The sequence below is a fragment of the Passer montanus genome, unplaced genomic scaffold, assembly GCF_014805655.1.
Source record: "Passer montanus isolate IOZ18808 unplaced genomic scaffold, ASM1480565v1 scaffold5, whole genome shotgun sequence".
Lineage (NCBI taxonomy): Eukaryota > Metazoa > Chordata > Aves > Passeriformes > Passeridae > Passer > Passer montanus.
In genome coordinates, this window is record NW_024369929.1 from 7961016 (window position 1) to 7988559 (window position 27544).

The 27544-nt window shown below is 35.2% G+C and overlaps 1 protein-coding gene across 4 annotated transcripts; it reads left to right on the forward strand.

The window, feature by feature from the left end:
* The first annotated feature begins 421 nt into the window (after positions 1–421).
* Positions 422–27544, forward strand: FGF7 (fibroblast growth factor 7). Of its 4 annotated transcripts, none has more exons than XM_039723223.1 (4): positions 422–626; positions 1153–1722; positions 25290–25393; positions 25788–27544. In XM_039723223.1, the coding sequence occupies exons 2-4, from the start codon at positions 1437–1439 to the stop codon at positions 25980–25982; spliced, it is 585 nt and encodes a 194-aa protein (XP_039579157.1). In that variant the 5' UTR covers positions 422–626; positions 1153–1436; the 3' UTR covers positions 25983–27544. The 4 variants fall into 4 exon arrangements, with proteins under 4 accessions (XP_039579157.1, XP_039579159.1, XP_039579156.1 ...); XM_039723225.1 differs by having other exon boundaries at positions 441–626; positions 1528–1722; XM_039723222.1 differs by having other exon boundaries at positions 492–626; positions 1138–1722.

Below are 27544 nucleotides of genomic sequence, written 5' to 3' on the forward strand. Positions count from 1 at the left end.
CTTCTCCATGGTATGTAACAGACCCACGTTTCATATATCCTTCAGAAAGGCACTAAGTAGACTACAAATCCACCAAACTGCAGAAGAGATTTGAAAGCACACTGAGATAAGCATGTGAGTACAGAAGAGAGGAGGAGGAATTTTTTAAGGACATAAGAATACTGACCTAAATCAGAGCACAGAAACACTAACTAGCATGTGAAGCAATTCTATCCATGCAGCACAAAATATACATTTTTAGAAAGAAGATTCTTGGAGATTTAAACCATAAACTATGTACATAGCTCCCTCTGATGACCATTGGACACGATACAATGCAAGTCTCCTTTTACTTTTGTTCGTGCATTCAACTGACAGCTGACTGGTTAAATTCTAATTGCTTCCAAGTGAGGTCAGCAAAGGTATTTATCGAAAAGGACTGAACGGGCTCAACACACACATGCACGCGCACGCATAAGCACATACACACCATCTCTCCAGCCTGTTGATTTATGGAAACAATTATAATTCTGGTGGAGTCTTTCTGAGCTGAGAAAGTTTGTAGCTACAGTAGAGTGTCTCATGTTGCAAAAAGGAGACAACAGAAATGGAGTACTTGGGTATCCAGCTCTTATCAACAGGAACAAGTAAGTTATCTGTCCTTTACAAGATTATTCAACAGTTTCTAACAGCTAATAACTTGTTTTTCTTTCTATATGCTAGATGCTAAGAAAAGAATTAAGAAAACTATTTCTACTAATAAACTGAAAAGGGTAGGAATAAAATCAGAGGGCTAAAGCCATGAGATCTATTTTGAAACCTGAACTAGAGAAAAGTTATATTATAGATTGTGCTAAAGTAAATATATAGTTATGAAGTAATGAGGAGAATTTTATCATTCATGAGAGTTGAAATGAATCAATAGGAGATTTTGGAAGGACTTAAAACTGAAGAGAGAACTGTGTTTATAATCAGTGTAAATGTATGGTTATGTAAAAAGTTGTATGAGAGATATCTATTGTATATGCACTAGCATGTTTTTTAAAATGAGCTCAGCATGTCATGTATTTCTGTGTAGTACTTTTCATTAGCATAATGTATCCTTGCACGTTTGTAACAATTGAGCATAAAGACTTACACATGCACCTTTTCTCACAGATCTTTTACTTTCAGTGCAAGCAGCAAATTCAAGTAGTAAAGAAGGTCACAACAACAAAGGTTTTTATAACTTGTGTCTTTAAAGGATATTCTGACTGAAGAGATATTTAAGAAGCTCTTCTATTTCGCCATTAACTATTAAGGAATAACGATCAGAATTCTAGAAGAGGGAGCAATCTCACTTAAATGAATCTGTAACTCGTAAAGACAGAAGGCAGGTCGGTGACCTAAGAGCAACAGTCTACTTGAGATTTAATTTTCATTATGTTGTTCATGAACACCCAGAACACTGCACTATAATGCACAAATGGATACTGACATGGATCCTGCCAATTTTGCTCTACAGATCATACTTTTACATTATCTTTCTAATGGGCACTATATCTTTAGCTTGCAATGACATGACTCCAGAGCAAATGGCTACAAATGTGAACTGTTCCAGCCCTGAGCGACATACCAGAAGCTATGATTATATGGAAGGGGGGGATGTAAGAGTGAGAAGACTTTTCTGTCGAACTCAGTGGTATATGAGGATTGATAAAAGAGGCAAAGTGAAAGGGACAAGAGAAGCAAACAACAACTACAGTAAGTACTATTTTTGCTTTTTCTAAGTTTTTAGAAATTTACACATCATTGTTTCCTATTCCTTGATTTACCATAATTCCAAAAGAGTTTTGTATGGTGTACTGACCATTGTGTGAAACGAGTTTTCCAATTAATCGTACAGCAGGACATTTGCTATTGATTTTGAAATGCGTCATTTTAAATACTGCATTGTAGATCTGTTAATGTATTAGTTACAGCTGGGAACTATTAGCAAACAGAGAGCCTATTTTAACAAGTGAACTAAGGTTGTATGTACAAAAATGTATAGCCACCAACTCTCCTCATAAAGTACTCCTGAAACATTAAACCACATTTATATGGAGCACAAACTACCTACAAGTTTTGTGTGTTTGAGTTAACAATTAAAACACAGAAATACTAGAAAGTTCAATGGAAAGAATTATGTAAACTGTCTTGCAAAATCTTTTAGTTTGCCAAGCCAGGAACAAAATCTATTATAGTTTCTGCAGTTCATTATTACAATGATCATAATGCTGAAAAAATATTCTTCCCCTTTCTTCCAAAACCATGACTCATCTAGAGAGAATGGACATACAATATTTTATGAAGCTGTAGTGAACACAAATTCTGATCTGGAAAATTAATTGTTGTACTAATATGTATCTTCCACACAAATACCTATATAATCTTTGATTAATATTTGAAGACATAAATTTTTACAGTTACTGTTTTTGCCACTTTTGTGTTGTTACAAATGTATTGTTTATTTAGAGAAACATGGCATCTGCTTGAAAAGGCATTACTTTATTAAGATGCAACAGGAAAATACGTAGGATTATACTGCACATTTCAAAACAAAATTATAACTAAAAGGGGCCAGGGACATGCTGGTCTAGTGTTTAGAGACAAATAAAAGGACAAATATATTCCCAAGAATGCTGTTTTAAAATGATTTAATTTCTTGTATATAATAGTGTGCTTTTTATAATAGCAGCAAAAGAAATGCATAAATCAAACTTCAAGAACTGTTAGTGTGTTTGAGCCTTCAGCTGAAGCTGAGTGCTTGTTTTCTAACAGAGCAGCACTTTCGCGTGCTACGCGCCTGGCTAGTGGGCTTCATAATTTATTCCTTCGCTCCATGACTACATTAAGAGCTTGGCAACTTGTGTGGCTAAAACTGCATTGACTAATGTTACTGTTTCTTTTAAAATTTGTTTCCATATGTCTCCTTTCTTCCTACACTATTACGTAGTGAATAACCATATTCCTCTGAAAGACAACACATGGCCAGCAGCCAACTAAATTATTTGGTCCATATTCAAGAAGACTCCCTTTGAGTTTCAGAAGGGCATTGCTACAATAGAGATCCATTGGACTAGTTTTGAAGTGAAGTTGTTCCCATAAAAAAAATCACTGGAAAACGTGTTACTGACTGCTGAAACTGATTCTTCAGAATTAATGCAGATAAATGAATATTCACAGTACCAATTTTTTTTCTGTTATTATTTACAAACACATTATGACAGCATCTAGAGCTAAGTAATTTATTATACAGAGTTGCTTTTTAGTTCCACGATGCTTAAGTGAAACTTCATTAGCAATTTAGCATTATTTCAAATTCAAGCAGAGGTTCTCAGTTCTCTGAAAGATCCCATTCTGCTTAAGCACATTAATAACACCTATAAACATTCTGTAGAGCCCGTTACAGAACAACACATCCTCTTGTGCCAATGATGTAGTCTCTTGCAGTTTCCTGAACACTTAATGATAATTTAGTGATGGTAACTATTCCAAATTACAGAAAGGCAAACTTGAGTCACTAAATCCTTACGTTTACATTGCAGTGGAAAAAAAACCCAATCATTTTTCTGCAATGCAATGAGTATGATGAGAAAACCATTACAATTTCATTTGGTTTATCTGGTAACTGATGTGCACTGTGATGAGTCACCTTTAAACTGGCAGAAGTATGTAGCAAGTTCCCACCATCTTAACTTGAATTTATCTATTGTATCTTAAGGAATAACATCCAAATGCTTTTGTTGAACAAGTATATAGGCAAATATAGACAAAGAGGACTAGAAAAATGTGAACATTGATAATCTGGGTTTTCTGAGAAACTAAAGAAATTAGTACTGTACAATGTTACGGGAACACTTTTTGTCATATCCTTTGCTCAACAAAGATGTAAACAGCCTTTCTGAAGATGTGCCTATGGCTCTCTACTAAAATCAATAACCATAAAGAAAATTATACTATATGAGGGGGCAAAAAGCAAAACAAACAAAACACCCAGAAAAAAATAATGCCCACCTGGACTAGTACATCTTCCCTAAGGAAAAAAAAATTAACATTAGAAGTTTAAAGAGGCTATTTTTATCCAGCTTCTCTGAAAAGTGTAATTTTAAAATCATACAGATGAAAAGGATGCATTTCTGTGTGTTCAAACATTCTTGTTCCATGATTTCTGCAAGTCAGTAAAAGGTAAATCAAACCTGTTTCTTAGGATGGAATGCCAGAACTGCTGCAGTCAAACTGATCAGTGGACATGAAAAGTGTTGCTCCAAGAGCTTTCTTCTCATTTTATCCCAATTTTCCACTTACATAATAAATAAAAGGAATTCTTTTCCCTTTTAAATTTGCTAATTTGTGCTACTAAAATATGAACAAAATAATATTTTTACTTATCATAACTTAGCTTTATGAAGGAAGCTGTCCTGACAGTTCTGTAGACCAAGTGAGCTACTTCTTTTCAGCCCATGATGTGTGAAGCATGAATACTGTGAAGAACAATCTTCACACTGAGAAATGTCTGTAGAAGGATAACTTCACCACAACTCTGGCAAGTGCCAAAATTCACAGAGGTTCTCTTACCAACTGGGACTATAACTATAAGGACACAAAGATGGTGAGGAATTAAGGTCTTTGTATTTCAAACTTCTCTAATTACAGAATAAATATATATATACCTACTATGAAAGTAACAGCATAAATAGTGAAAGTGTTATAATTTCTAAGGTTTTCAATTAACAGCCACTGTATCAAATGTGTGTGGATTCAAATTTCACATCACAACTAAATACTGAACCAAATCTTCACTCACCAATTATAAATAATCTGTATGCATCAGATTTTTATTTCTAAAAAACATTAGAATTTAATTGCTTAGTTACAGAAATACACGTGTGCTGTTTCAGTGCGAGCAAATTGCCAAATCCTGTCTACAACAGTGCTGACCTTGTTAGGTACCCAAAGAATATGGTTCTGTGCACAGTTCAGAAAGCAGCAGAGCCTTCTGGTGGACATAAAGGTGATAACTCAAGAGTGAACTAATCAAATCAGAGGACAGTGATCGCCACTAAGTAGGGGAAATCAATTTGCACCTGACAGCTTTGCTTTCAGTCTGAAACCTAAATGGCAGAGGGAGAACTGAGAGTCACCCACTGACTTAGAAGGCAGCAGCCAAAAGGTTAGGTCAGCCAGAAAAATCTGTCATTATTCATAAAAAAATTTCTCATTTACAAAACCTTACTATAACTTGCCAAAGCCTGAACCTTTTTAACAAAAAATAAATTCTGCATCCTGTTCAAGGAAAAGAATCTAAGTGGGCACACAAAATGCACTTTCTGAATTCATGATTGTAAAATGTGAGATTGACTGAACAAATCTTGGAGATAACAAGGCAATTTGCTAACTCTTAATCTCTGATAGAAAAATAAATCACTCCTTATCACTGTTTACTCCTGCTTTCGTTTCAATTTGTGTTTCAGAATTTTGCCAGATTTAGTTAATTTTTGTTCAGAAAAAAGGCAGGAAAAATCAGTTTGTTTTGACTCTATCCAAGAGGATTTTTAACTATGACTGGATGATGCTTTAGGACTTTCCATGCTCTGTTGCCTTTGGAATCTCATTTTAAAGACTTCAAAGGGTCTCTTAGTTACTAGGAAAACCTTCCGGGAACCTGAATCCTAACACGTCTGATCCTATCATATTCTATGTGTGCTCTAAACCCAGAAAGTGCCTATTTCCTCTTTTTTATCAGTGGGTAAAGCCAACCAAAGAAAAAATAGAGAAAGTAGTCTAGTGAGATCTTGACATAAAATGGCTGAAATCTTGATTACAATTTTATCTTGGAAAACTATTTCTATTTTGACCACAATCCAACAAGTCCAAGTTTCCAGCAATATTAAATTAATTTCAACTCAGTTTTGTTCAAATGTAAACCCTAGCTGATGACAAAATACACTTCATATACATCTTAGTGGTTAAATATTCTAACTTGCTTAGAAGTCAGAATTACTTTCACTAGCATTTTATATAAGCTTCTTAGCATAAAACAAATGTAAGTATGCTGCGTTACTGTATCAATTTTATTCCTGTTGCTTAAATACATATTACATAGATGAGCCAAGAAGATTCAGCTCCTGAAAATCAGGTATTTCAAGACAGGTGTTGATGGACTAGATGCAGTTAAGGCTTATGCATGTTCCAGACAAACAGAAAGTCTGTCTCTGCAATTGCATTCTTGGTTTTTTAAGATATTGTGGTTCAACCAACACTTTGGTGCCAGAAGAACACAAACCTTCACTAACATGGAAGTGGTTTGCTTCACATTAGAACTCTGCTAATCTTTCCAATTATAACAGAAATATTTAATTCAAATGGAAATATATACAGATCCTCTCAAAACCCAGCACCAAGGAACACTTTCTCTCTCACAGTAACTAAACAAACCTAATACACCAGACTCCCCTGCTGCCTCTCCAGTTCTTTGTCTGGCTCAGGGGGTACTCTCACGTGTAAGCCAGCAGAGAGATCTATGCCTATCTCTCAGCCTATGCTTTATCACAAATCCCAGGTTTTCACCCTCAACTGCTGATGAAGATGGGTTTTAGCAAAGATGCAGATAACAGAAGTGGCTGAGTTGTACCTGTCTTACAGCTTCTGTTGAGTTTTTTTTGTGAGTGTAGCATTTGTGGAGGTGAGAAGTAAGCAGGGTGTGAAGACTGAACGAATTGCAACAAGATTCTTAGGTGTCACCTATCAACATCCAGATCACTGCTCAACTGGCATAGTATAAGAGGGGTGCCACAGAACACAATTAAAACTGTTTACAACTTCTGAATTTACCTCCTGAATCTTCATCACCTTGTCTGTTCTTAGGCACTTGCCAGCTGAAAAAAAAAATGTGTAAAGCCAGACGGTAGCAGTTTACACTCACTTTCTTCTCACTCTCATGAACAAAAATGATTGCATAAGCTCTGTGGGGGAAAACTCAAACCTCTGGCCTCAGGCCCAGGCAGCAGCTCCACAAGTTAACATACACCAACAGGGCTATGCCTGCCTGGGGGAGCTTCAAAACTGAGCTACCATCAGTCTGAGCAGTGAAAAAACCGGAGTCTATACACACTGCCCTTACTGATTCCTTTGACCTTGATACACCCTCGTAGTCCAGCTGTGACTGGGCAGTTTTTCTGTATCTCTCAATACCAAAATTTATCAGAAATGAGCAATAGTGCAGTTTTGTAGAATGATCAATCAAATTTAGCAGCCAACTGCAGAAGCAGTCATGGGACACATAAGATAAATTGTAGCTCCTTTTCCCCCCACAGTTTTCCCCCCCACATTGTTTACAATTTCTGAATCTTCAAAAAATTCAGTGTTGTATCATTAAATATGTTATTGCTCCATCCTAAAGAAAATGTGCTGAAGTGGCCCTGACCTGAAGCTCAAGAGACTTGAGGCTAATCCAAACTTCTAAGCAATTTGCTTACAGACTTTGGGAAAATTCTTCAAACTCTCTATGCCTCTATGAAAAAGAATTATTCACCTCTCCGTAAAGAGCTTTAAAAAGTATTAGTGAAAAAACCTTCCAAACCACAAAAGAATTGTGTGTTAATCTTATAAACATTAAATAATTTGATAATAGAACATTAATTGACTAACTGAAAAATAAACTGAAAGTCCTGAAATCAGTAGCTAGACAGAAAAACACAGAGCTCAGATGAATCTTAAAGAAGCAATTTCCATACAGGCAAATAGAATTTGGTATAAAATTTCCTTATACAGTCAGTCTTGCAAAACAAAGCCCAAACCCAGATATTCCCCTTCACAGCTTCCAACTTTCTGTATTGTTTGATTATCTGAAAGTGATTGTTGCAGATTTCTAGGATCCTGCAATACACAACAGAGTTGGCTTCTCCCCCATCTTCCTTAAGGCTTAGGAAGACCAAGACATCCTAAACCATATAATTACACTGTTCCACACTACAAGATCTATCAACTATCAGTATACTTTGGAACATGTTTCTCCTCAAAACAGAGTAAGTTTAGGCAAATGTAGGCTGTTACTCTCCATGGGTGGCACACTGCTTTTGTTGCATAATTGACTGTCTATGACTATATTTGGCAACTGTATTTCAATTGTCTTGTTTGACCTTTGACATTATTTTTAAATCTGGATATGAAAGAAAGATCAAGTTAGCCTTCTGGTGTATGCAATTTAGAAACATTATTAATAAAAAGTTAATAGTGAAAATTTTTATGGCAGTAACATAATAGAGGTTAACAATCATAGCACTGAATTGTCACACTTTAAAACTTTCATAACACATGACATCATTTATTCAAATGGAAAAAATTCTTTGTAACAATTGGCGTTGAAAAGTTAGAAGTGGATATTCAAGATGTGGCCCACAACTTCATGAAAAGACACCAAAGAAGCAATAAAAATACCAATGCAATCAATATACTCTTTTGACTATTATTTAGCTTTTAAAACAAAGAACAAAACCAGGATGAAGTTATTAAAGGGTCTAGATACTCTATTCAAAACACTGAAATCTTCCTTCTGCATCCATTTTTTTTTCAAAATTAAGACCAGGCAGAATATGGATAGATCAACTCAAAACTACAAATGAAAACAGCAAACATGATCATTCCATGGCATTGATAAACACAGTGACTTCACTAGGGACCAACACACACCACTCATGTCCATCTCTTCAATAATGAAACATTTTGAATACCCCCATAACCTGGGGGATTTTTCTTTTTGAGGTGTTTCTTAGCATTAGTACTTCCATTTTTGGTACGCTGGCTTGCTTCTTTTTAAATGTGTCAGCAGACACTGGGAGGTGCTATAGACTATAAAAAGAAGGTGATCAGACTTGTCCTTGGCTATTTTGATACCTTGGGTTTTTTAAAAATTGTCTAACTAGAAGGTATTGTATTTCAAAGCAGAAAAAATAGGCCCAACTCTTAAAAAGAAGAATATTTTCCTTAATAACCTTGATAATTTTGTGTTTTATTATGACCTTTAAATGTCACATGGGGCTTGATATTTCAATCAAAAGAAAACGGTCACAGGGGGAAAAAAAGAGAGATAACTTCATGACTGTTAAAACACAGAAATTCATTTAGATGAACATACATGTTATCTAGAGCTGAAAAAATATTAGAGGGAAAAAATAACCATAGTCAACATCAAATTTGGAAAAGGTTGTATGTGAATCTGTGCTTGTCAGGTGAACTGGTGCCGTTGTTCAGTGGCTGTTTGTGTGCACAGCTGGAAGGCAGTAGCAAACATGGAGTTTTACATGCCAGGTGTGTGGAAATGTTCACTGCAAGAGCTTGCTGGCTTCTTGAATAACACATTCACAACATTACATGGTGATGATAGACTTGTCCTTTGAGTGGCCTACATGAACTCTAAGGGTGGCAATGTTCAGGCTCTCTAGCTAGTCACTGAGCAGATGGATTTGGGAGAGAATGCTGATCTAGTCAAAGGAAGAAGGCAGCAAACAGTGGAGTGATTCCATCCAGTGTTATGTAGGTCCTAGTGAAAACAAGAGCTATATTCCCTGACAGAGACTCTGAAGTAAACCAGAAAGGAAAACTGAATCCTGGAGAGTGCAGTCAGTACTAACACAATAGGAAACTGCAACTTTCACCAGCTTTCAAAAGCAACTTAAACTCCACAAAGCTAATTTATTTCCTTTGGAATAGCCCAGGCAGCTTGGGGACTGCACATAATGTGCAAGATGATACACAGAAATCCAAGCAGTTTTTGAGTGCTTATTGGTGACACTTTACAAGGATTTGGGGAACTAGCTATGTAAATCCAGCACAGAGTGATTCAAATAATGGAACTTGCTTGATAGAGCTGCCTTACAACAAGGGAGATTTAGACTGTGGGAAAGGCCAGCACAAGATCTCCCTCAGCAGCTGCCCTTTATGCTTGCTTGTAGGAAAACTGCACCTGAGAAGTCCTGAAGTCATCACATCCATGTAGCTTCCCAATGCTACAGTAAAAAATTGTAATAGTACCTTTACATAAAGACAGGAACAAATACCTGTGCTCAGTGAAATTCATCCCATCTGAATTTCACGCACAGCAGGAGTGCCTGCATTAGCTCAGCACCATCTTAGCAAAACCATACTAGAACACAGCACAGAAAGAATTCTCTGCCATGTACATCTCTGACCACATCTGAATGGCAAATGTGACAAAATTCACACAGCACTCTGCCTACAAACATTACTACTAATGAAAAGCAAAATCGTATACAAGTACTTTCAAACTAACTGGTGACAAAAAGCCATTCTTTTCACTTAAATAAGCTTCACTCTTCTAACCAAACTTCTGACGTTTTTTACTGAGCATGGAGATTCCACTCAGTATTTCCAACAAAGACGGAAAACCAAAACCAAATAAAAAGGTACCTAATTCCCAGGGCAAGCAAGTTCTTTAGAGCACTCTAAATGACTGCAAACCAAAACAAAATATCACCTACCGTACCAGGTAAGAGACAACATAAGAACTGTGGTAAAAACCCCAGCAGGAAATGGGTGAAGAGCCTTTTCCCTGTAAGGAATCCACTCCTAACTGCTGGCCAGACACAAAGGCCTGGCTCTACCCTCCTTCCTCTCATTAGTATATAATCAGGTACACAGGTGCTTTGAATCTCTTGCTCTGTTTTGCATCCTGCCACCCCATCAGTACTGGCACTGCTTCACAGAGCCAAGCATACTCTTTGAGCATCCACTTCAGCAACCAGAAAAGCTTTCTTATTGAGGCTGTGAAAGACAGTCTGGCATGTTCTTCTACCTCACTAACAGTGCAACAGCCACATATTTGTGTTGGACTTTGTAGTAGATATTTATTAGTTCAAAGGAAATCAAATGTTACATCTATTTTGAGAGTAGACTTAGGAGTGTCTGCTCAAATTATAAAAAAAATGGCAAGAGTCCTAGGCCACTTATACTCGTCCCTTTAAATGCCTTTTAAATTGAGCAATGAAAATAACACAGCTATTAATAAAACCAAGCTTTTAGATTATTATACACCAATTTCAATCAGAATGTTTATATTAGCAAACTGGCACTCAGCCTCCTTTATCAAATATCATACTAAAATTACTTAGCATGCCTTCATTTCTGATTGCACCCTTATGTGACTTGGGAAATTCAGTCTATATTACTGAATAGAACTATCATGCAACAAAGCTAAAGAAAAAAAAAATTGCCACATCTTTCTAGGAAACTATTACCACATATTTCGCAGAAATCATGCTCTGTTGATTTTTTAGCTAAGCAATACAGTGTTTTGAATTTGAATTCCTCTAATTTAGTCATTCTTCTAGGACACATTCTGATGAAAACTTCTGAAATGGCACTTTCATCCAGAGGGAACACTGGAAGCAAAACCAGTCTATACCAAAACCATAAAACTACCATTAGACGAAAAGGAGAATTATCAAATTATTCATAACATGCAAGACAAACCCCACTAATTTAGTTTGGTGATGAACAGCCTAACTCTGATCCAGGGAGATTATTTAAGAGAAACAAATTAGTAACAATGGCTATATCATAAAAGCAGAAATTGATCTAGTGATGAAAGATATTTATCATAATTATACTGAGAAATTATTGGAGAATTATTCAGAACTGTTCAACATTTGAAATGGAATACACTTCTGTGTTTGTAAAAACAAGACTTTTTCTTCTTAGATAACAAAATATTCAATAAACACAAGTACTTGTACACTGTCTTTTTCATATAGGATCTGTAGACAACCCAGAAACAGCTCTCTAAAAGGGCTGACTCAAGGGACTACTCAGCTACTCAAGGGACACTTCAAGATACCTTAAGAAAGGGCAATACTTAAGGCTAAACCCTACAGCATATATATGGTGCTTACATTTCTACATCACTTTAGGTGGTATCTACAAAGATGTGCAAGTTGCCACTGTTATGCAACTGTGTGAGACAAAAATAACAGAAGTCATGTTTTCTGACTTTGTCCTAATCACTTGTAAGTGATAATCTTGTATACATAAGATAAAGACATGTTTCTCCTCCTAGGGCTCAATTAAAATCACGACTGCCATTATTAAAATCTTTTTTCCCTTTCTTCTTCTTCACATTACTGTTCACTGTTTTCTGTCTGTGATGTCATTTTGTTTAGGGTATCCTTATTCATGTATGAGAAAACAGATTAAATATTACTTTTGTACAAACTATTTCCCCAATAGACTACCCAGATTCCAAAGGTGGTCACCTCTTTTAAGGTGATTTAGAAAAATGAAGAATATTTATGTCTGTATACAGCACTGTAAATATTGAGGATTTTGGATCACAGCTTATTATATTGTCTTGTTCATACTTCAACAATGCGGTTCTGGGTGTTTTCAGCTGAACTGAGCTTAGCAAGGAGAATTGTTTGTTACAGTGCTCATTTCCCGAGTTGACTCTCCAACACCAGACCCGTCACAGCAGGATGGTTCCTTTCTTTGTTTTCCTCTTAAGAGCTATCTGGCAGCTGCACCCCAAACTAGCCTCTGTCAGTGGATTCCTAAAGAATTCTGCATACATCATCTCTTGTAATCACATGTGCTGCAATCTATATCACAGGTGGTATTGTACAAAAAAGTCGGATTTGAGCCCTGTCAGACCATGCCATATTTGTTTCATTAATTTCAATTTCTATGTGAAAAAAACAATTCCCTCTCTGTGTGCATGGTATTTGATTGAAATAAATTCTCCACAATACAGAGATGTAATCAACATGAGAAAGTAATTGCCAAGAAGTACAGCATTAGCTCTTTCCAAAAAAAAGTCAAAATATGTCTTTTCTATTCATACTGACTTAGGGATGAACTATGGAAAACTATCACTGATGGTCTAAAGAGCTGCTGTTGAAAGTAAAGAATATTGCACAGCTGTGGAGGAGTTAAGTTACTGACTAGTGGAAAAGCTATCTAACCCTGTGATTCATTAGGAAAAGTTTGCTCAAGAGTTGAAAGACCCATATTAGGAAAGAGACAAATACATGCCATTTGTAAAAGTCTGGCTCTACTGAAATCAGTAAAAGTTTTGTTATTGATGTCTATCCATGACTGAGGAGTTTATTTTAAAATATGGCAAATAATAACTATTGCTCCTCCAAATCCATGTGCTTTTACTTTAAAATATCGTTTCATAACATTGGTAATAAATACTGGGCATAAAGGAAAATGAAATTCCTGTTCCACTATTAATCTCTTCCTGACTTTGAAGTCAGAATGACTTCTCTGTCTTACCAATATCTATGTAGGAGTGATGCTGCTATCGCTATTTATTCTACTTAAGATATGGTCTGAAAAGTGCAGGACATCAGAATATACCAATTTAGGATACTCAAAAAATAGTTAGCTGTCCCTTTTCAAATAGATGTGCAAATTTATATTTACATATGAAAGATATAACTGGAAGTTTATTCTACATTTTTCTGACCTATATTAAAATCACAGATTCACATTTCTATACTGACTAAAAACTGATAGCATTATTTATAGTGAATGTATATTCAATAGTAGAAGTACTATATAAGAGTATGAGTAGAATCTCATTTTGTGAGATTTTTTTCCACCATAGAACATTTTCTTTTACATATGAATCAAGAATATTGATTTTGATATTCATATTGATATTCATGGGGGAATTAAGGTGGCACAAAAAGACGAAGTTAAGAACTGCAGAATTAATTTGTTTCATTTAGTCTGGTAAAAAACAACCATCATCTCAGCAAACTTGGATAGTGTTTCCACAGTTCTTTGCTGCAATACAGCTGAAGTCACAGATATTTTTATGCAAAGAAAGAAAAGGTTTCTTCACCACTTTAAATGCTTGGAATAGCCATAATTGTTTCAGTCAGAGCAAAAAGCATAGCAAATCCTTTACTAAGAACAGGTTTTCTTTATATATTTTAGAACATACCACCACGGGCACAGCCAAGCCCTGTGCTCTTTTAACTGTACACTCTTCAAGGCAGTTCAAAAATTTCCTGCTAAGTTCAACGTTATGGAGTCACTATTCTTTTATGTTGCAAACATTAGGAGAGAATAGTACCATAAGGAGTAGAAATGGTCATAAATACAATGCAGGCTCAAAAAAGGCTGTCAAACTGAGTCTGCCAATCACAGAATTATGCAAATGTAATGCAAATCCACCACAAAATAAAAATGTAAAAGCTGAAAACCCTTTATTTGCATATGCAGCATGTGCTACCCAGTCCAGATTCTTATATTAAAATCCCACTAACAATTACCTGAGTCATCTAATTTTATAAACCTATGGAAGAAATCTCATTTTACTCTGCTTCCTTAAAACGAACATTTTATTCTTCCCTTCTTGAACAAGGTCCTTGTTGAAGCCCATTACTGAAATGTATGTTTTCAAATATCTACAACTCACAGACCAGCTGTTTCCCAGATTTTAAAGGGGTCCATATATTCTGCTACAGGTTGGTTATGTAGTACTTCTGTGGAGCTCATCAAACTTCCATGACACCACTACATACAAGAACAAACTGTAGCAGAAAAAACTGAAAAGTGGAACATTCTCAAAGGCTCCTGACTGAAGCTGTTCTCTAATGCTTGAATGGTATGAAATCTGCCATTTGTTTCAAGGTCAAGAGAAAAGTATGTCTTTACACTTACGCCAATGCACAGCTCTGTTGTCCATCAAACAGGTTGGTTGATTATCATCAGAGATGGAAATCTGGAATTCTACCAATATAACAATAAGGATGCCAGAATGGATCTGAATTTAGGTTATTAAATCCTTTAACAGACTGGTCACAGATATCTTTATTGCAAACAGTCACTGTATAGTGATACAGCAGTACCTGTGTGCTTTGAGAGCTGAGAAAATGAAGTACTGCAGTTTGCAGGCACAGGAGAGCTCACATCCTTCCTTCGGCTGCTCAGGGCCACAAGAAACTTTCCTTTGTTAAAAGGAAAGGCAAAGGCAAAGGCAAGGGCAAGGGCAAGGGCAAGGGCAAAGGCAAAGGCAAAGGCAAAGGCAAAGGCAAAGGCAAAGGCAAAGGCAAAGGCAAAGGCAAAGGCAAAGGCAAATAAAGTGAAGTGGTTTCTGCCATATTTTACATGCTCTGGTTAATTGAGAGAATACCTCATGTGGTGTTCTTGGTGATAATGCAAAGGAACACTGGGTAAGACAACAAGGCAGCTTTCTAACTTCATAGTTGCCATTTTTTATGTTCCCTCTATATATCTTTAGCTCATATAAACTGATAATTTAATTAAAATAAATATAACTGCGCTCATTCACAAATGGGGATATAAAAATTAGAACAAAAGCAATGGAAAACTGGATTATGTACAACCAAAAATATACTAAAAATTTGTTAAAGTTAATTAAAACATTTAAAGAAATACAATATAATTTGGCTAATCCTATGCTCTATTATTTGTTCAGCATTTATTACTTATTCCATTACTTTTTTACATTAGCTATGACTGATAACTTCTTGTCAATATAACATCACACTATTCTATCACAACACACTGGAATGTGAGTACTAGAACTCTGATTTCTACTTGCAGGGTACAAGTAACTGTCACTGAAAAGTGAGGCCACTACTCCTATTTAATGCAAATAAAGCAAAACACAGAAAGGCTGTGGACTCTAGAAAATAGAAAATGTTTACATTATTCTAGTTGAAATGGTTTTCTCACTGACTTCCTGATATTATGCACCTGGACAAAAGTAAGAGTGTGTATGGATACTTTTATCACCAGATTCAAGATGGTTACTCTACATCCTGGCATTTGCAGTCAAAACTGAAAAGAAGTCCAGATTTTCCAACTGGTCAATTGAGCTGAATTTAAAAAGACAGATTAAAAAGTCACATAAATAAATACAGAATAAAAGAAGTTTGGCTGCAGCTCCTACAGTCTACTTGCTATGGTAATAGCAACTGGTCCTGTAGCAGAGGAACAATTTTCACTGCTGGTGCTGATACTGCTGTTTTTCTGTTTTGGTATAGAATTGTAAAGCAAGATAAAAACTCAGGATAACAACTGGATGACAATTACACATTTACAAATACCTGGCCATGTAAGAACAGAGAGGTTTCAAAGTGCTGCCTGTGTGATAGCAAATATTCTATTGATTTCCCTAAAGTCAGGCTTCCAGTCAGGCTTAAATTTTAGACAGGTAAAAACAGAGTGTTTACCTGAAGGAAGAAAATTAATTACTTTAGGCAAAATTAAGACAAGGAATGACTTAAGCTATTTGAAAAAACAGCAATGGTAGCATAATTGACACACATTTTGATCCATATACTGAGCAAGACAGGAGAAACATCTGCTACAAAATCCTCATTTATTTATCAGAATTGAATTAGATTGGTTTTGATTTTAAGGGGGTTTTAATTTTCTCCTTCTATTAGTTTATAATTTAGTCTCTGGTCTTATACAGACTTTGAAAGTTGAACTAAATCTAAATTATTTGTCAGCAGCAAACCAGAACTTGAGCGGCCATACATATAAATATATGTCCAGTAGTGTTTTGAAGGCAGGAGTGAGCCAGCTGGTTTCTATCAATTCCCACTCTGCTAGGCAGCAAGGGGTTAGCACAATTTTCTTAGCAGCTTCTTGCATTTTGTACCTTGGAAGGAATTACGTAGTGCCTGCTTGTGTTCCTCTAGACACTGTAATTGATATATTTAGATATCCAACTTCAGCTGTTCCTGCACAAAATAGCAGATCTGATGTGGAAATGGAACTAAAATCTATGCAGTTGGGCAGTGCTTGCCCTACATTTTACATAAGTATTTGGACTGGGAAAAGATGTGTCTTTTCAAGAGGGATTGCAGTGTTTATGACTGAAATGAGCTCTTAACTACGTGAAATAAAATTTAGCTGTCTAAAATCTCAAACCATTTAAAACTCTTTGCTTCTACACATAGGCCCCTCAGGATACCTTCAAGCTCTAGCATACTGCAGCCACCTTCTTTATTCTGCAACCACTTTCTGAATTTTACTTATTTTAAATAATTTTGGTTTTTAGCTACTTCTGGGACCATTTTCACTGTTAAAAAGTGTTGTATTATATATTTTAACTGATAACACATTGCAGAATGTCATTATGATCAATCTACAGGAACTTAATATTTGCTTTTAATGATTTGTCTCAACAATATATAATTTTAAGTTATCCTCAAAGAACACAGGAAGGCAGTTCTTAGATTCAGTTTTTCCCCAGAATATGGCTCTGCTCTTCCTCTTGTCAAGCCTGTCTCAGGAACCAGAAAAACTGCCACAGGAACAGCTGGAGACAATACACAGAATAAAGCAGCAAGGCCTTGAGCTCAGGGAAAATTTCATATGAAAAGAGCAGATTCTATGTTGGATTTATTTTTGCCCTGTTTAGCTGAATAAATCCAGCACCCTTTGCCACTGTATATTTAGGCTGATTTTGCAACTGCCTGCAGCCAGTTCATACAGGTATGAATGATATACAGATATATATGAAATGCACCTGGATTTAATGTTCCTCAGAACACAATCCAGAGAATGAAATACTTGTACATGGAAAAGGCACATGCACTCCTTTTTTTCTTAGACAAACAGAAGAAAAAGTCTTCTATAGAAACAACATGAATAATTTCATGTCAACTGTGATCACTAACTCAGAAAAGGAGCAAACACAGCTCATTACCAGATGAAAACACAAAAGAGCATAATAACGAAAATTTTGTAAAAAGACAAAGTAATCTATTTAAAGACTTTTGCATTGTGGAAGAATTTGAAAAACAGGAGGCTGTGGTCGTATGTGGAATTTTCCAAGTTCAGATAATCAAAATAGCTGTAGACACTGAAACTGAATCTGGGAAATTTCCCACCTTTAGTTAGATATATCTTATTTTTCTTCGAAAAGGTTAATAAGCAACATTTTACATTTACTTTTGGTATTTTGAGTCTACATTCTGAAAGTCTGCAGAGCTTGAAAGCATCATTTATTCTACTAAAATTGGCACAAAATATTTAAATACTAGAAATAGCCTTCATCTGAGCTGTAGGGAAAGCATTTGTTGTACAAGTTCAACTCTAAAGTATTAAATCATTAATTTTATTACTGCTTGGAAACAATTACATTTTGTAAACAGTCATTCCACTCTTTTTTTCCATTTTTCATATCAGTAAATTATTAATGCTGTAATAAGAGATCACTTTTTCAGACTGAGGATTAAGACTTGAATTTTACATGACAGTATTAATTCTAAAAAATAATATTATTCTTCATTATAACCATATGTTTAGCTTCAGGACAATTTTTATTGGAGGGAAATGTAGTTTCCTGCAAAAATGAGAAATGACTACATGCTGTCTAAGAGGCTGATCAAGAAAATATTTATATAAAGCAGTGGAGATCAGCGAAGTAAAGACTTCTAATAACTTTAACGAGACATTCCCAAGAGAAGGACTGCCTGGGGCAGCATGTTATTCAGTTGGTACTCTGTACTGCTATTCACAAGTCACACCTTGAAATTGAAAAGATCCATAACTTTGCAATCTACTGTAGTGAAAAATATCATACCTTTTGGTTCTGAAGATGAAATCAATTGAAATATTGGAAATAGAGTGGTCTGAATAGCTAATGTTCAACAGACATGCACAGAAGGCATCAGTTCAGTCAGAACATTCTACACCAACTCTTACGATGCCACCATTTTCAATGAAGAATGAAGCATTTGATTTATAAAACTATCTCCTAACTCAGCAAAATTAACAGAGAGTTAATACAAAACTGAGGCAAAACAGGTTCAATAGGAAAAATACTTGAAAATTTTAGGGTATTTCTCTTTAGCAATTATTAATTGCAATACAGTCAATTAAATTCTCACTCCAGTAATTAGAGGAGGTAGACTACAGAGTGCTATAAACTGATGAGCACTGCATTACATTTATACACTTTGAAAAATGACTAAAAATAGGTATTATGGCTTTTAATATTTCCCATTGCAGAACAAATGTGCTAAGTTTAAAGTAAAGACAAAGATGTATTTCCAAGCATAGTTCAAACCACACTCTTCACTTTACACTACAGTATCCATGGTTGGAAGGGTAGATTATACATCTGATGATGCATAAGAAACTGTGTAAATACTTTGAACAATGCAGAATTAAGAATGGAACTTGGCTTACCCCTTCCTTTTCTGCAATAAAGGTAAACACCCACAAGTCCAAGTACACAGTATTTCCCATTGCAGAACAAATGTGTAAGGTAAACACCCACAAGTCCAAGTACACATGCAAAGAACAGATCTTGTAAGTAAAATAACAGCATTTCTAAACAATCATTTTAGTTCCCTGTTGCATCTTCCCTCTTATGTTTGGTTCTTATTTTGCCTTTTTTATACTGTTTTCACAGAGTTATCAAGTTAGCAGTTTGTTTCATAAACCTTAACACGGCTCATATTCCATAACTAACTTATCTGTTGAGTATCACCAGGACAATGGTTTATCATAAAGTTGTTGCATCTAGAAATGCATGTATCAATTAGTTTGTATGACTGGAAAACAGTGGAGATATTTATGGATAAGGTAATGTCAAATAAAGAAAATTTAAAATAATAATCTAATGGAGTACAAAAAATACTTTAATGGACTTCTGCTCAGACTTAGTTGATTTCAATACAGTATGCCTCCTTTTTGTGCCCAATGAAATGCAAAAGGGGAATTAAACATCAGCTACTTATGCTTAATCAAACATTCTATACACAAAGCAAATCCTGTAAGCAAATCGTGCTGCTCAAGGATGCTGAACACCGAGCTGCAGCAAGGCCCCAAGGAATACCTCTCTATCGTTAATCACGGTTCCTCGGACAACTACAACTACAATTTTTCCTGCTTGGAAATTACACACAGGGCAAACCCAGGAGTTTTGAGTATTTCTCCATGATATCCAGATGTCTGGCATATCACTGAAGCAGTAGCTTCAACTGTTCTCCTGAAAATCCTTGACAGATCCATTATTTCTGTTCAGATCATTTTTACAGCCATATTCATATTTCAAGTGCTTCAGAGACTCTACACATGCACAGCAAATGCACACATGGATATGGCAAAAAGCCCCTGAAAATCTTTTTTAGCCTTCTATGCTGTAAATAACAACATATATGTGTTTATGACATAAATCAAAATTCTGAGTACCACAAGGAGAAGACAGAGGAAAGGGATAGTGAATGTATGCACCAACTTGTTTTCTGTTAATTAATTGTTCATTAAAATCACATCCACAGACAGAAAATTCCTGGTGTGGAGAAATCTCCTGCTTTGTAACATACTGTAAGATATTTCAACATATACCTGTACATTTATTTTTACTTAAAAAGCTTATGAACAGGAGTTCTGTGAGGTACCACCCAGGAAACTCCTTTATTCTCTTGCTAAGATAGTACTCAATAGAAATGCAAATTCTGCTTTCTATCAATTTTAATTTAATAATAGGGAAGGGTAAAAATTAAGTCATAATACAAAACACCTTAAATCAAGACCTTTATTTGCAGAAATTTTTTTACTATTAGTTTTTATATTTGAGAGAAAAACAGCACACTATTTTTTTACCTAAAAATGAACTTCGTGATGCATTCATTTTAAAATATTAAGACTTAAAATAACTTAAACTGCACAAATACTTCACAATATAGGCACTATATTTAAAAAAAAAAAAAGAAAAATATTTCCTGAAACAAATTACTTTCAAACTTATCCAATAAAAATATTCATTTCACTGATAAGATTCTCCTGGAAAAACATTTAGGTGTAATACACCAGCTCCTTACTGTGCTGGCTTACCAAATGCACACATGTACCAATAACAGCATGAAAGTTTTTCAAGATTGACCCTCATGAACCATATTTTCTGGCTTTAAGAGGTAGAAATATTAACTTATTAAGTGCCAGAACAAATGAACAAATTAAATTATTAACATTAAACAGTGTCTTCTAAGCAAAGACGAGATAATTTTCCTTGGCCTTGAATCATTTGCAAAGATCATTTGAATTCATAAATATGTACTCCAAATTCAATTAATGAGAAACACACGTTAGTGAAATTTAGAAGTTACATTTTGTTTTGACTCATTTTCCATCCAAGTCTTTTCTGCCCCTCTGTCCCTATTTAAGATTTCACATACTTTATTTTTAAAGACCATTCTGCTGAGGAAAGAGTGTTTCACAAACACATTCCTCACAAGTGCTAAACTGTCAGTGCCAGCCTCCCTACCCCTAAAAATCATCAACAGACTGCTTTTTTTCAACTTCACTGCAGAGCCACAAGAAATAAAGTGCTGTACGTATCATATGTGCTCCCACAACACATGTACCTGGCAGAACGGAAAAGTACCGGGATGAAATTGCTGTCAGCTTTCTGGAAAATATAATGGATGCCAAAAGGTCTCTTTGAATGAATGTCTACAGACACTGTGACTCTGGCAAACTGAGGAGCAGGGAGCAGAAACCGTATGTGACAGACACTGAGGGGATACCTGGAACACATGAAACATCTGGAAACAGCTGGCGGGGGACTGAACTCAATGTGTGCTTCCCAGCATCTTCCTGAACAATCCTGGCATAGCGAGGCAGTTCCCTAGAACATGAAGAGATCTCCCTCTGTGGTTCTGCTGCCCCTCCTCTCCCAAAAGCCCCCTGAGAGGTTATGCCTGCCTGTGGGATCTTCAGGCATCAGCAGCACTTACTGGATTCCTTACAGCTCTCAGGAGCCAGAGCTGCAATTGCTCTTTCAGCCTCTTAGCTGACAAATGAGTAAAGAGAAATGTCCTGATTTTGCTCAATCACGAGCTTCTTGCTACTTTGTTATAGAGAAGATACTTTTATCAAGGGTATTATGGGCAAACACAAAGAAACTGCCTATTCTATGCCTGCACACTGATGGAAATTAATATACTCTGCAAATAGATTGTGTAGTAATAAAAGCAAAGGTTTAACAAATACAATGTCAGAGTGTTGTAAAAGCAAAAAGGAGTCTAACAAATAAAAGGAAGATGAAAACGCTGATTTGAAAATATGAATTGAATCAGAAAACACACAATATCAGGAAATAAAAACAAAATTATCAAATACTACTTGCCAGCAAAGAATGTGACAATGTGACAATGCTGAATTTTATAGCAATCATATAACTAAATGCCATTTTAATGCATAAATTTCCAGCCTGAGGTACTGCCCTGCCATTCATGCTACAGTTATGGAATAAGTCTACACATAAAAGAGTCTGCTTCTAAGTACTGAGGAACTGTCATTCTAGACCAAAATGTCAGGAAACTCAGCTCATTAATGACAAAAACCTGATACATATTTCACCCACTGGAAGTGTTGTGTCAGCCTAAAGGCTTGTTTTGTTTATTTTCTTATTTTTTTTCTACTGGGTATCAACTGTGTGTTATTTAGTTTGTACCAAGTGGTTCTAAAAACAGCTGTCACCATCCATAGGTATCTTTTCCAAAGACAAACTATAGCCCATCTCTGCTGAGTGTCTTTTACATACAGCAGAGTAATTTCAGCTCTGTAGGAAACTTCATTCACTACAGGAATTTTGAGCTACATTTGATACACTGACCATACAACCATATAAAATTGTTTGGAATTTCATGCTGATTTTATAGGAAGCACAGTTGTTTTCAATTTTGGATGCCCATCTCTAGGTTGCTTTTTTTTCTTTTCCTGGCTTTAATCTGATTTCTTTCCCAGTTACTTTGTGGTATATTAAGTCTTCTCTTAAACCTCTTCCAAACTTCTCTGGGGATGCTTTAGATAAAGCAACTGAAGAACATAGTTTACATTTTAATTTTGAAATCAGGGATATTTAAGACCTTGTTGAAGCTTGGCCTTCTGAATTTCTCCTCATCAACATCTTATTAATTTAAGGAAGCCTTTAGAGTAATTTTGGATACTAGAGTATGAAAAGAGTATTTCAATGAAACAATCTATGTATAAGAATTTTCTCTTTCCCATTCTAGCTTGGTGACTTTTTTCTTTTCATGAATAGATATTGAAAGGATTAAACACATTTACTTCAAAAGGAAGCACATAAGAACAGACCTTCTCATTTAAGACAAGGAAAGACATTGATGTCTCAACTGTGAATAAAGTAGAAAAACAAGTACCCCAAACCAAAATGAAGTAACTCAAACAAGTTAGTCACAATCTACTTCAGGCAAAAAGAAAAACCTAAAAAATAATGTAAAAATTGTAACAATAATAATATTGCTTTGGACAAAACCTTTTGGCATTTCCTTTTTTAAAGTAGTAAGATTTCTTATTACTGTAACTTCAGCCAACATCAGCTTACTCAAGGAAATCTCAATTCCTGTTAGCATGATTTGTTTTAAAAAGTAATTTTAAATATTTCATTTTTTAAAATTCTGTATAAATAGAAAACTCAAACATAGACTTTTTTAAAAAGCTCCCCTTAAGTTAATGACCAGCAGAGGCAAAAGAACAAATGGATATAAGCTGTCACTGAAGAAATGCAGATTGCAAATTACTACAAAGTCTCTAGCCATTAAAATAAATCAAACTCTGGAACAGCCTTCAGCAGAAACACTGGGGGCAAAGAAAGAACAACTCCAATTTAGTATTGGCAAAGTTTATGAAAAGAGAATTATCTGATGCAATTCCCAGGCTAGCAGAGCACTGGACTTGATGACCCAGAGATCCCGTCCACTGTTGTGTTCTTTGTTAGGCTAAATGCAGATGTTCATCTGGTTTTTAGCTTCACTGTGGTTTTTCTAAAGTGATATTTAAATGATAGTTAATATAATTTTTGTAAGTTTCGGTTACAAATTACCCTTTGTTACAACTATTGCTAGGCCTGCAGAAGAGCGGAACTTGTCAAATAATTCTAAAAGCTTCACTTAAAAAAAAGCTGGCTTAGCATTAAGGGGGAGTACAGAAGTATAAACACTCTGAGCTGAATGCCCAGCAGTGCAGACATCATTGGGAGAGGGAATTGATCTGCAAAAGAAAAAAGGATGATAAATATACCCATACTGATACATCAGTAATATCAAAGAGAAAAGGAAACCAACAGGAAGGAAAGCAAAGGACAAGAGGAGATAAAAATGTATAGGGAAGGAGAAATATCATCATTACTTAATGCCTTTATTAAAACCTAATTAACAAAAAAACATTACCGTGTGGCTGTGAAAAGTCAATGCCAACTTGAAAGGGGAAAAAAGGAAATGTTTGGTTAAAGAGGAAATTCAGGTGATAATCTAACACATGCCTCTCCCAGCTCCCTCACTTGTCTCCCCCATGCTTAGCTAGCTCTTGCCATTTGCCTCAAGTTGGCTGCCTTTGAAAGACCCCATTTTGGAGAAGGAGTCACAGTGCAGTTGCTATGGCAGAGCTCTGCCAGTGACTCAATATTGAAAGAAATAGCTCAAACTCAGATACATAACTCGAAACTATTGCTTAAGAAAACATTAATAATATTTAAGCTTGAAAACAACCTAATTGTTTCTTAATAACTTGCATAATCCCCCTTCCTTCACTTTTTTTTTAAACATTAACAAAAGAATATTTTTTTATGTTGCAGGTAACTTAAATGTATCATAGTGACTACAGAAGAGTATTGCTGATATGTATCAGTGAGATGAAAATAAATCAGGTTATAGAAAACAACACTAAATGTTTTCTGGTTTTGAATAAATAAGCTCTCAGGGCAGCCTTTAATGATTTTCAAATACACGTATCTTTACAGCTCCAATCAGTCATAAAAGCACACAAAGGTCAAGCAAATACTTTATCTTATTTAAGACACTGTGGTCTGTTTTCTATCACTTGCAAGTTCTAAGGTTTACACTCTTTCAAGGGGATGATACTGCTACACAAGACTTCAAAATAAAGGCTTTGCACAAATGCTGTGAACCTTGGCTAACTACATACTCCAAATGAAACCCTCATCCTGATAAATTCTAAACGACACTGCTTTTCTGAAAATAGAGGAATTACTTACACTGACATCACAACTTCAGTATATACTTAAAAATTACCACCATACAATTTTAAAGTGGCTCTATGCAGACATGATCACAAAGGAAATTTTTTAAGTCTAGCCCTTTCTTCACATAAATACACACAATTTTTCTGTTTTCCAAGAATAAATTCAATAAACGTGGAAATACTACAGAATATTAGTTCAAGGAAACCTTCTGAGTTACCTGGAGAACAACCAACCATTTTACAGCCCTTGCTGTGTACCTTTGCAGGTATTCTAGAAATCCGAACGGTGGCAGTTGGAATAGTGGCAATCAAAGGAGTGGAAAGTGAATACTTTCTGGCAATGAACAAGTCAGGGCGACTCTATGGAAAGGTATGGATGCAAATTTCTCTTATGTGTACATCCCTACAATCTTAGAGGTATTTTGAGATGTAGCATTTGAGTGGTTTTCTATAAAACAGATTCCTAAGTAAAATGTATTCTGCACTTATCCCATGCATCCCATATTAGGCTTTTATGTCCATTGAATAAAGTCAATGATTAGGTCTTATATACATCTTTAAAATGTGGAATACTAAGGGGGACTATACAAAGCTAGAGTATTCAATACTCAGATTTCAGAGGCCAAACATATTTATTAAAATATTCCTAATATGCAGGTTCTATAATGCCTATTTTTCACCCATCTCCCCTAATCTAAGTATTTAAAAATATTAAAATTTAACATTTACTTGCCTTACCATATTTTATTATTTACTCTCAACAGAAAGTCTGCAATGAGGACTGCAACTTCATTGAACTGATTGAAGAAAACCATTATAACACATATGCTTCTGCAAAATGGACACACAAAGGAAAAGAGATGTTTGTTACACTAAACCACAAAGGGGTTCCAATGAAAGGTAAAAAAACAAAGAAAGAACACAGAGCATCCCACTTTCTTCCTCTGGCAATATCCTAATCACAAATGATCTATAAAGAACTAGTTCCAGCAGGAAGATTAATTTTAAGAAGACTGTTTGACAAGATACCAAGAGAGGCTGGAATACTACTGAGAAACTGAACAAGCTGGACTTGCGCATTTATGTTTATTTTTAAGAGACTACATGAAAAAGATTTGAAAATATACACAAAATCAGATTTACTAACTAAAAGTTGTAAAAAATTCTAAAGAGCTGTACAATCATTATCTTAGTCATTGTAACTGGGTAGTTTCTTAAATTAATTTACCCTGAAGAATAAGTCATTACTTGATTATCTGATAATATTTTATTTAAAAAACTATCTGCTTCTTAAATATGGCTGCTATAATAATAATAATAAGCAGATGATAATGTTGTGTAAAATATGTCAGACTTTAAGGCTGCTGGAATGAATTGTCAGATTATCAAGTCAATAGAAAAGTGGAGGCTGAGCAGTATTTTAAATACTTCCCCCAAGAAACTCATATCCTATACATAAACTATATGATCAAAAAAAAATATAATCTTGTAAATGTTTATTGTTGTATTCAGATAAGAGAGTTAGTTTGGACAAATTAAGTTTACTCTAACACAAAATGTTCCTATCTATTAATGAAACAAATACCTAATGCTGCTCTAAAAGATGTTTCAAATAGTGTATGTAAAATAAAAATAGGAATAAATAATGTACTTCATCTCACTTTTCACAAATTAACATTTTATATAACAATGAAGCAAAAATTCAGACATATTAAGGTTTTTTATGTAACATATCCTATCTTTTGTATAATTCCTGTTAGGGCATACAGCTTTCAATATTGTTTCTCCATTCTTATACATGCTTTTTCTGTTGTTACAGCATTAAACTTTATTTTAAGTTGTATTTGAACTTTATTGTTTTAAGTTATTTAAATGTTATTTATAAAAAAGGATACTTATTAAGCTGCATCTGTTTCATATGCCTTTAATTCTAAAGGAATAACCAAATGGTCTGGCTGAGATGGATGAATTTTTTCCTGTGACCAGACACAAAGCCTAGTACACAACCCTCCTGCCAACATACATTGGATGGCAGACAAAAATGACAGCCTGCAGCAAATCACACAATGGACATCTCAAAAGAAACAATGCAAAAATTCTAAAAATCTATGCCACATACTCTTGATAATTGAATTACTGGCATGCTCAGAGTTATGCCAGGTAAAAGCAGGTTACAGTTCCGCAGGCACTATAAATAATCCTAGAATGGTAGAACCTCCACACACAGATACAGAAATATGTGCAAGCCTGTGTGACTAGTTTGAAACTACAGCTAAAATCACTGTGACCTGATGAAGAAAAGACATCTTAATTTCCTAGCTATGAAAGTGCTAAAAAAGCCCTACTTGACTTATGCCTTATATCATTTAACTCACTTTCCCTACACTTTTTCTTGGGTTTGTGATAATTGCACTTAGATAAAGATCACCAAAAACTAGCTAAAGCAGCTGACCTGACTGGGATGGAGTCAAGTTAGTTTAAAATGGTCTTAAATGTTTCAATGTTACGCATTGAATAACAA

Bases quoted from the DNA above. Each gene is read 5' to 3' on its own strand.
- FGF7 (XM_039723223.1), top strand. From the start codon at position 1,437: ATGCACAAATGGATACTGACATGGATCCTGCCAATTTTGCTCTACAGA. The intron at 1,723-25,289 runs GTAAGTACTATT...GTACCTTTGCAG, and splicing joins AGAAGCAAACAACAACTACA to GTATTCTAGAAATCCGAACG. The intron at 25,394-25,787 runs GTATGGATGCAA...TACTCTCAACAG, and splicing joins CAGGGCGACTCTATGGAAAG to AAAGTCTGCAATGAGGACTG.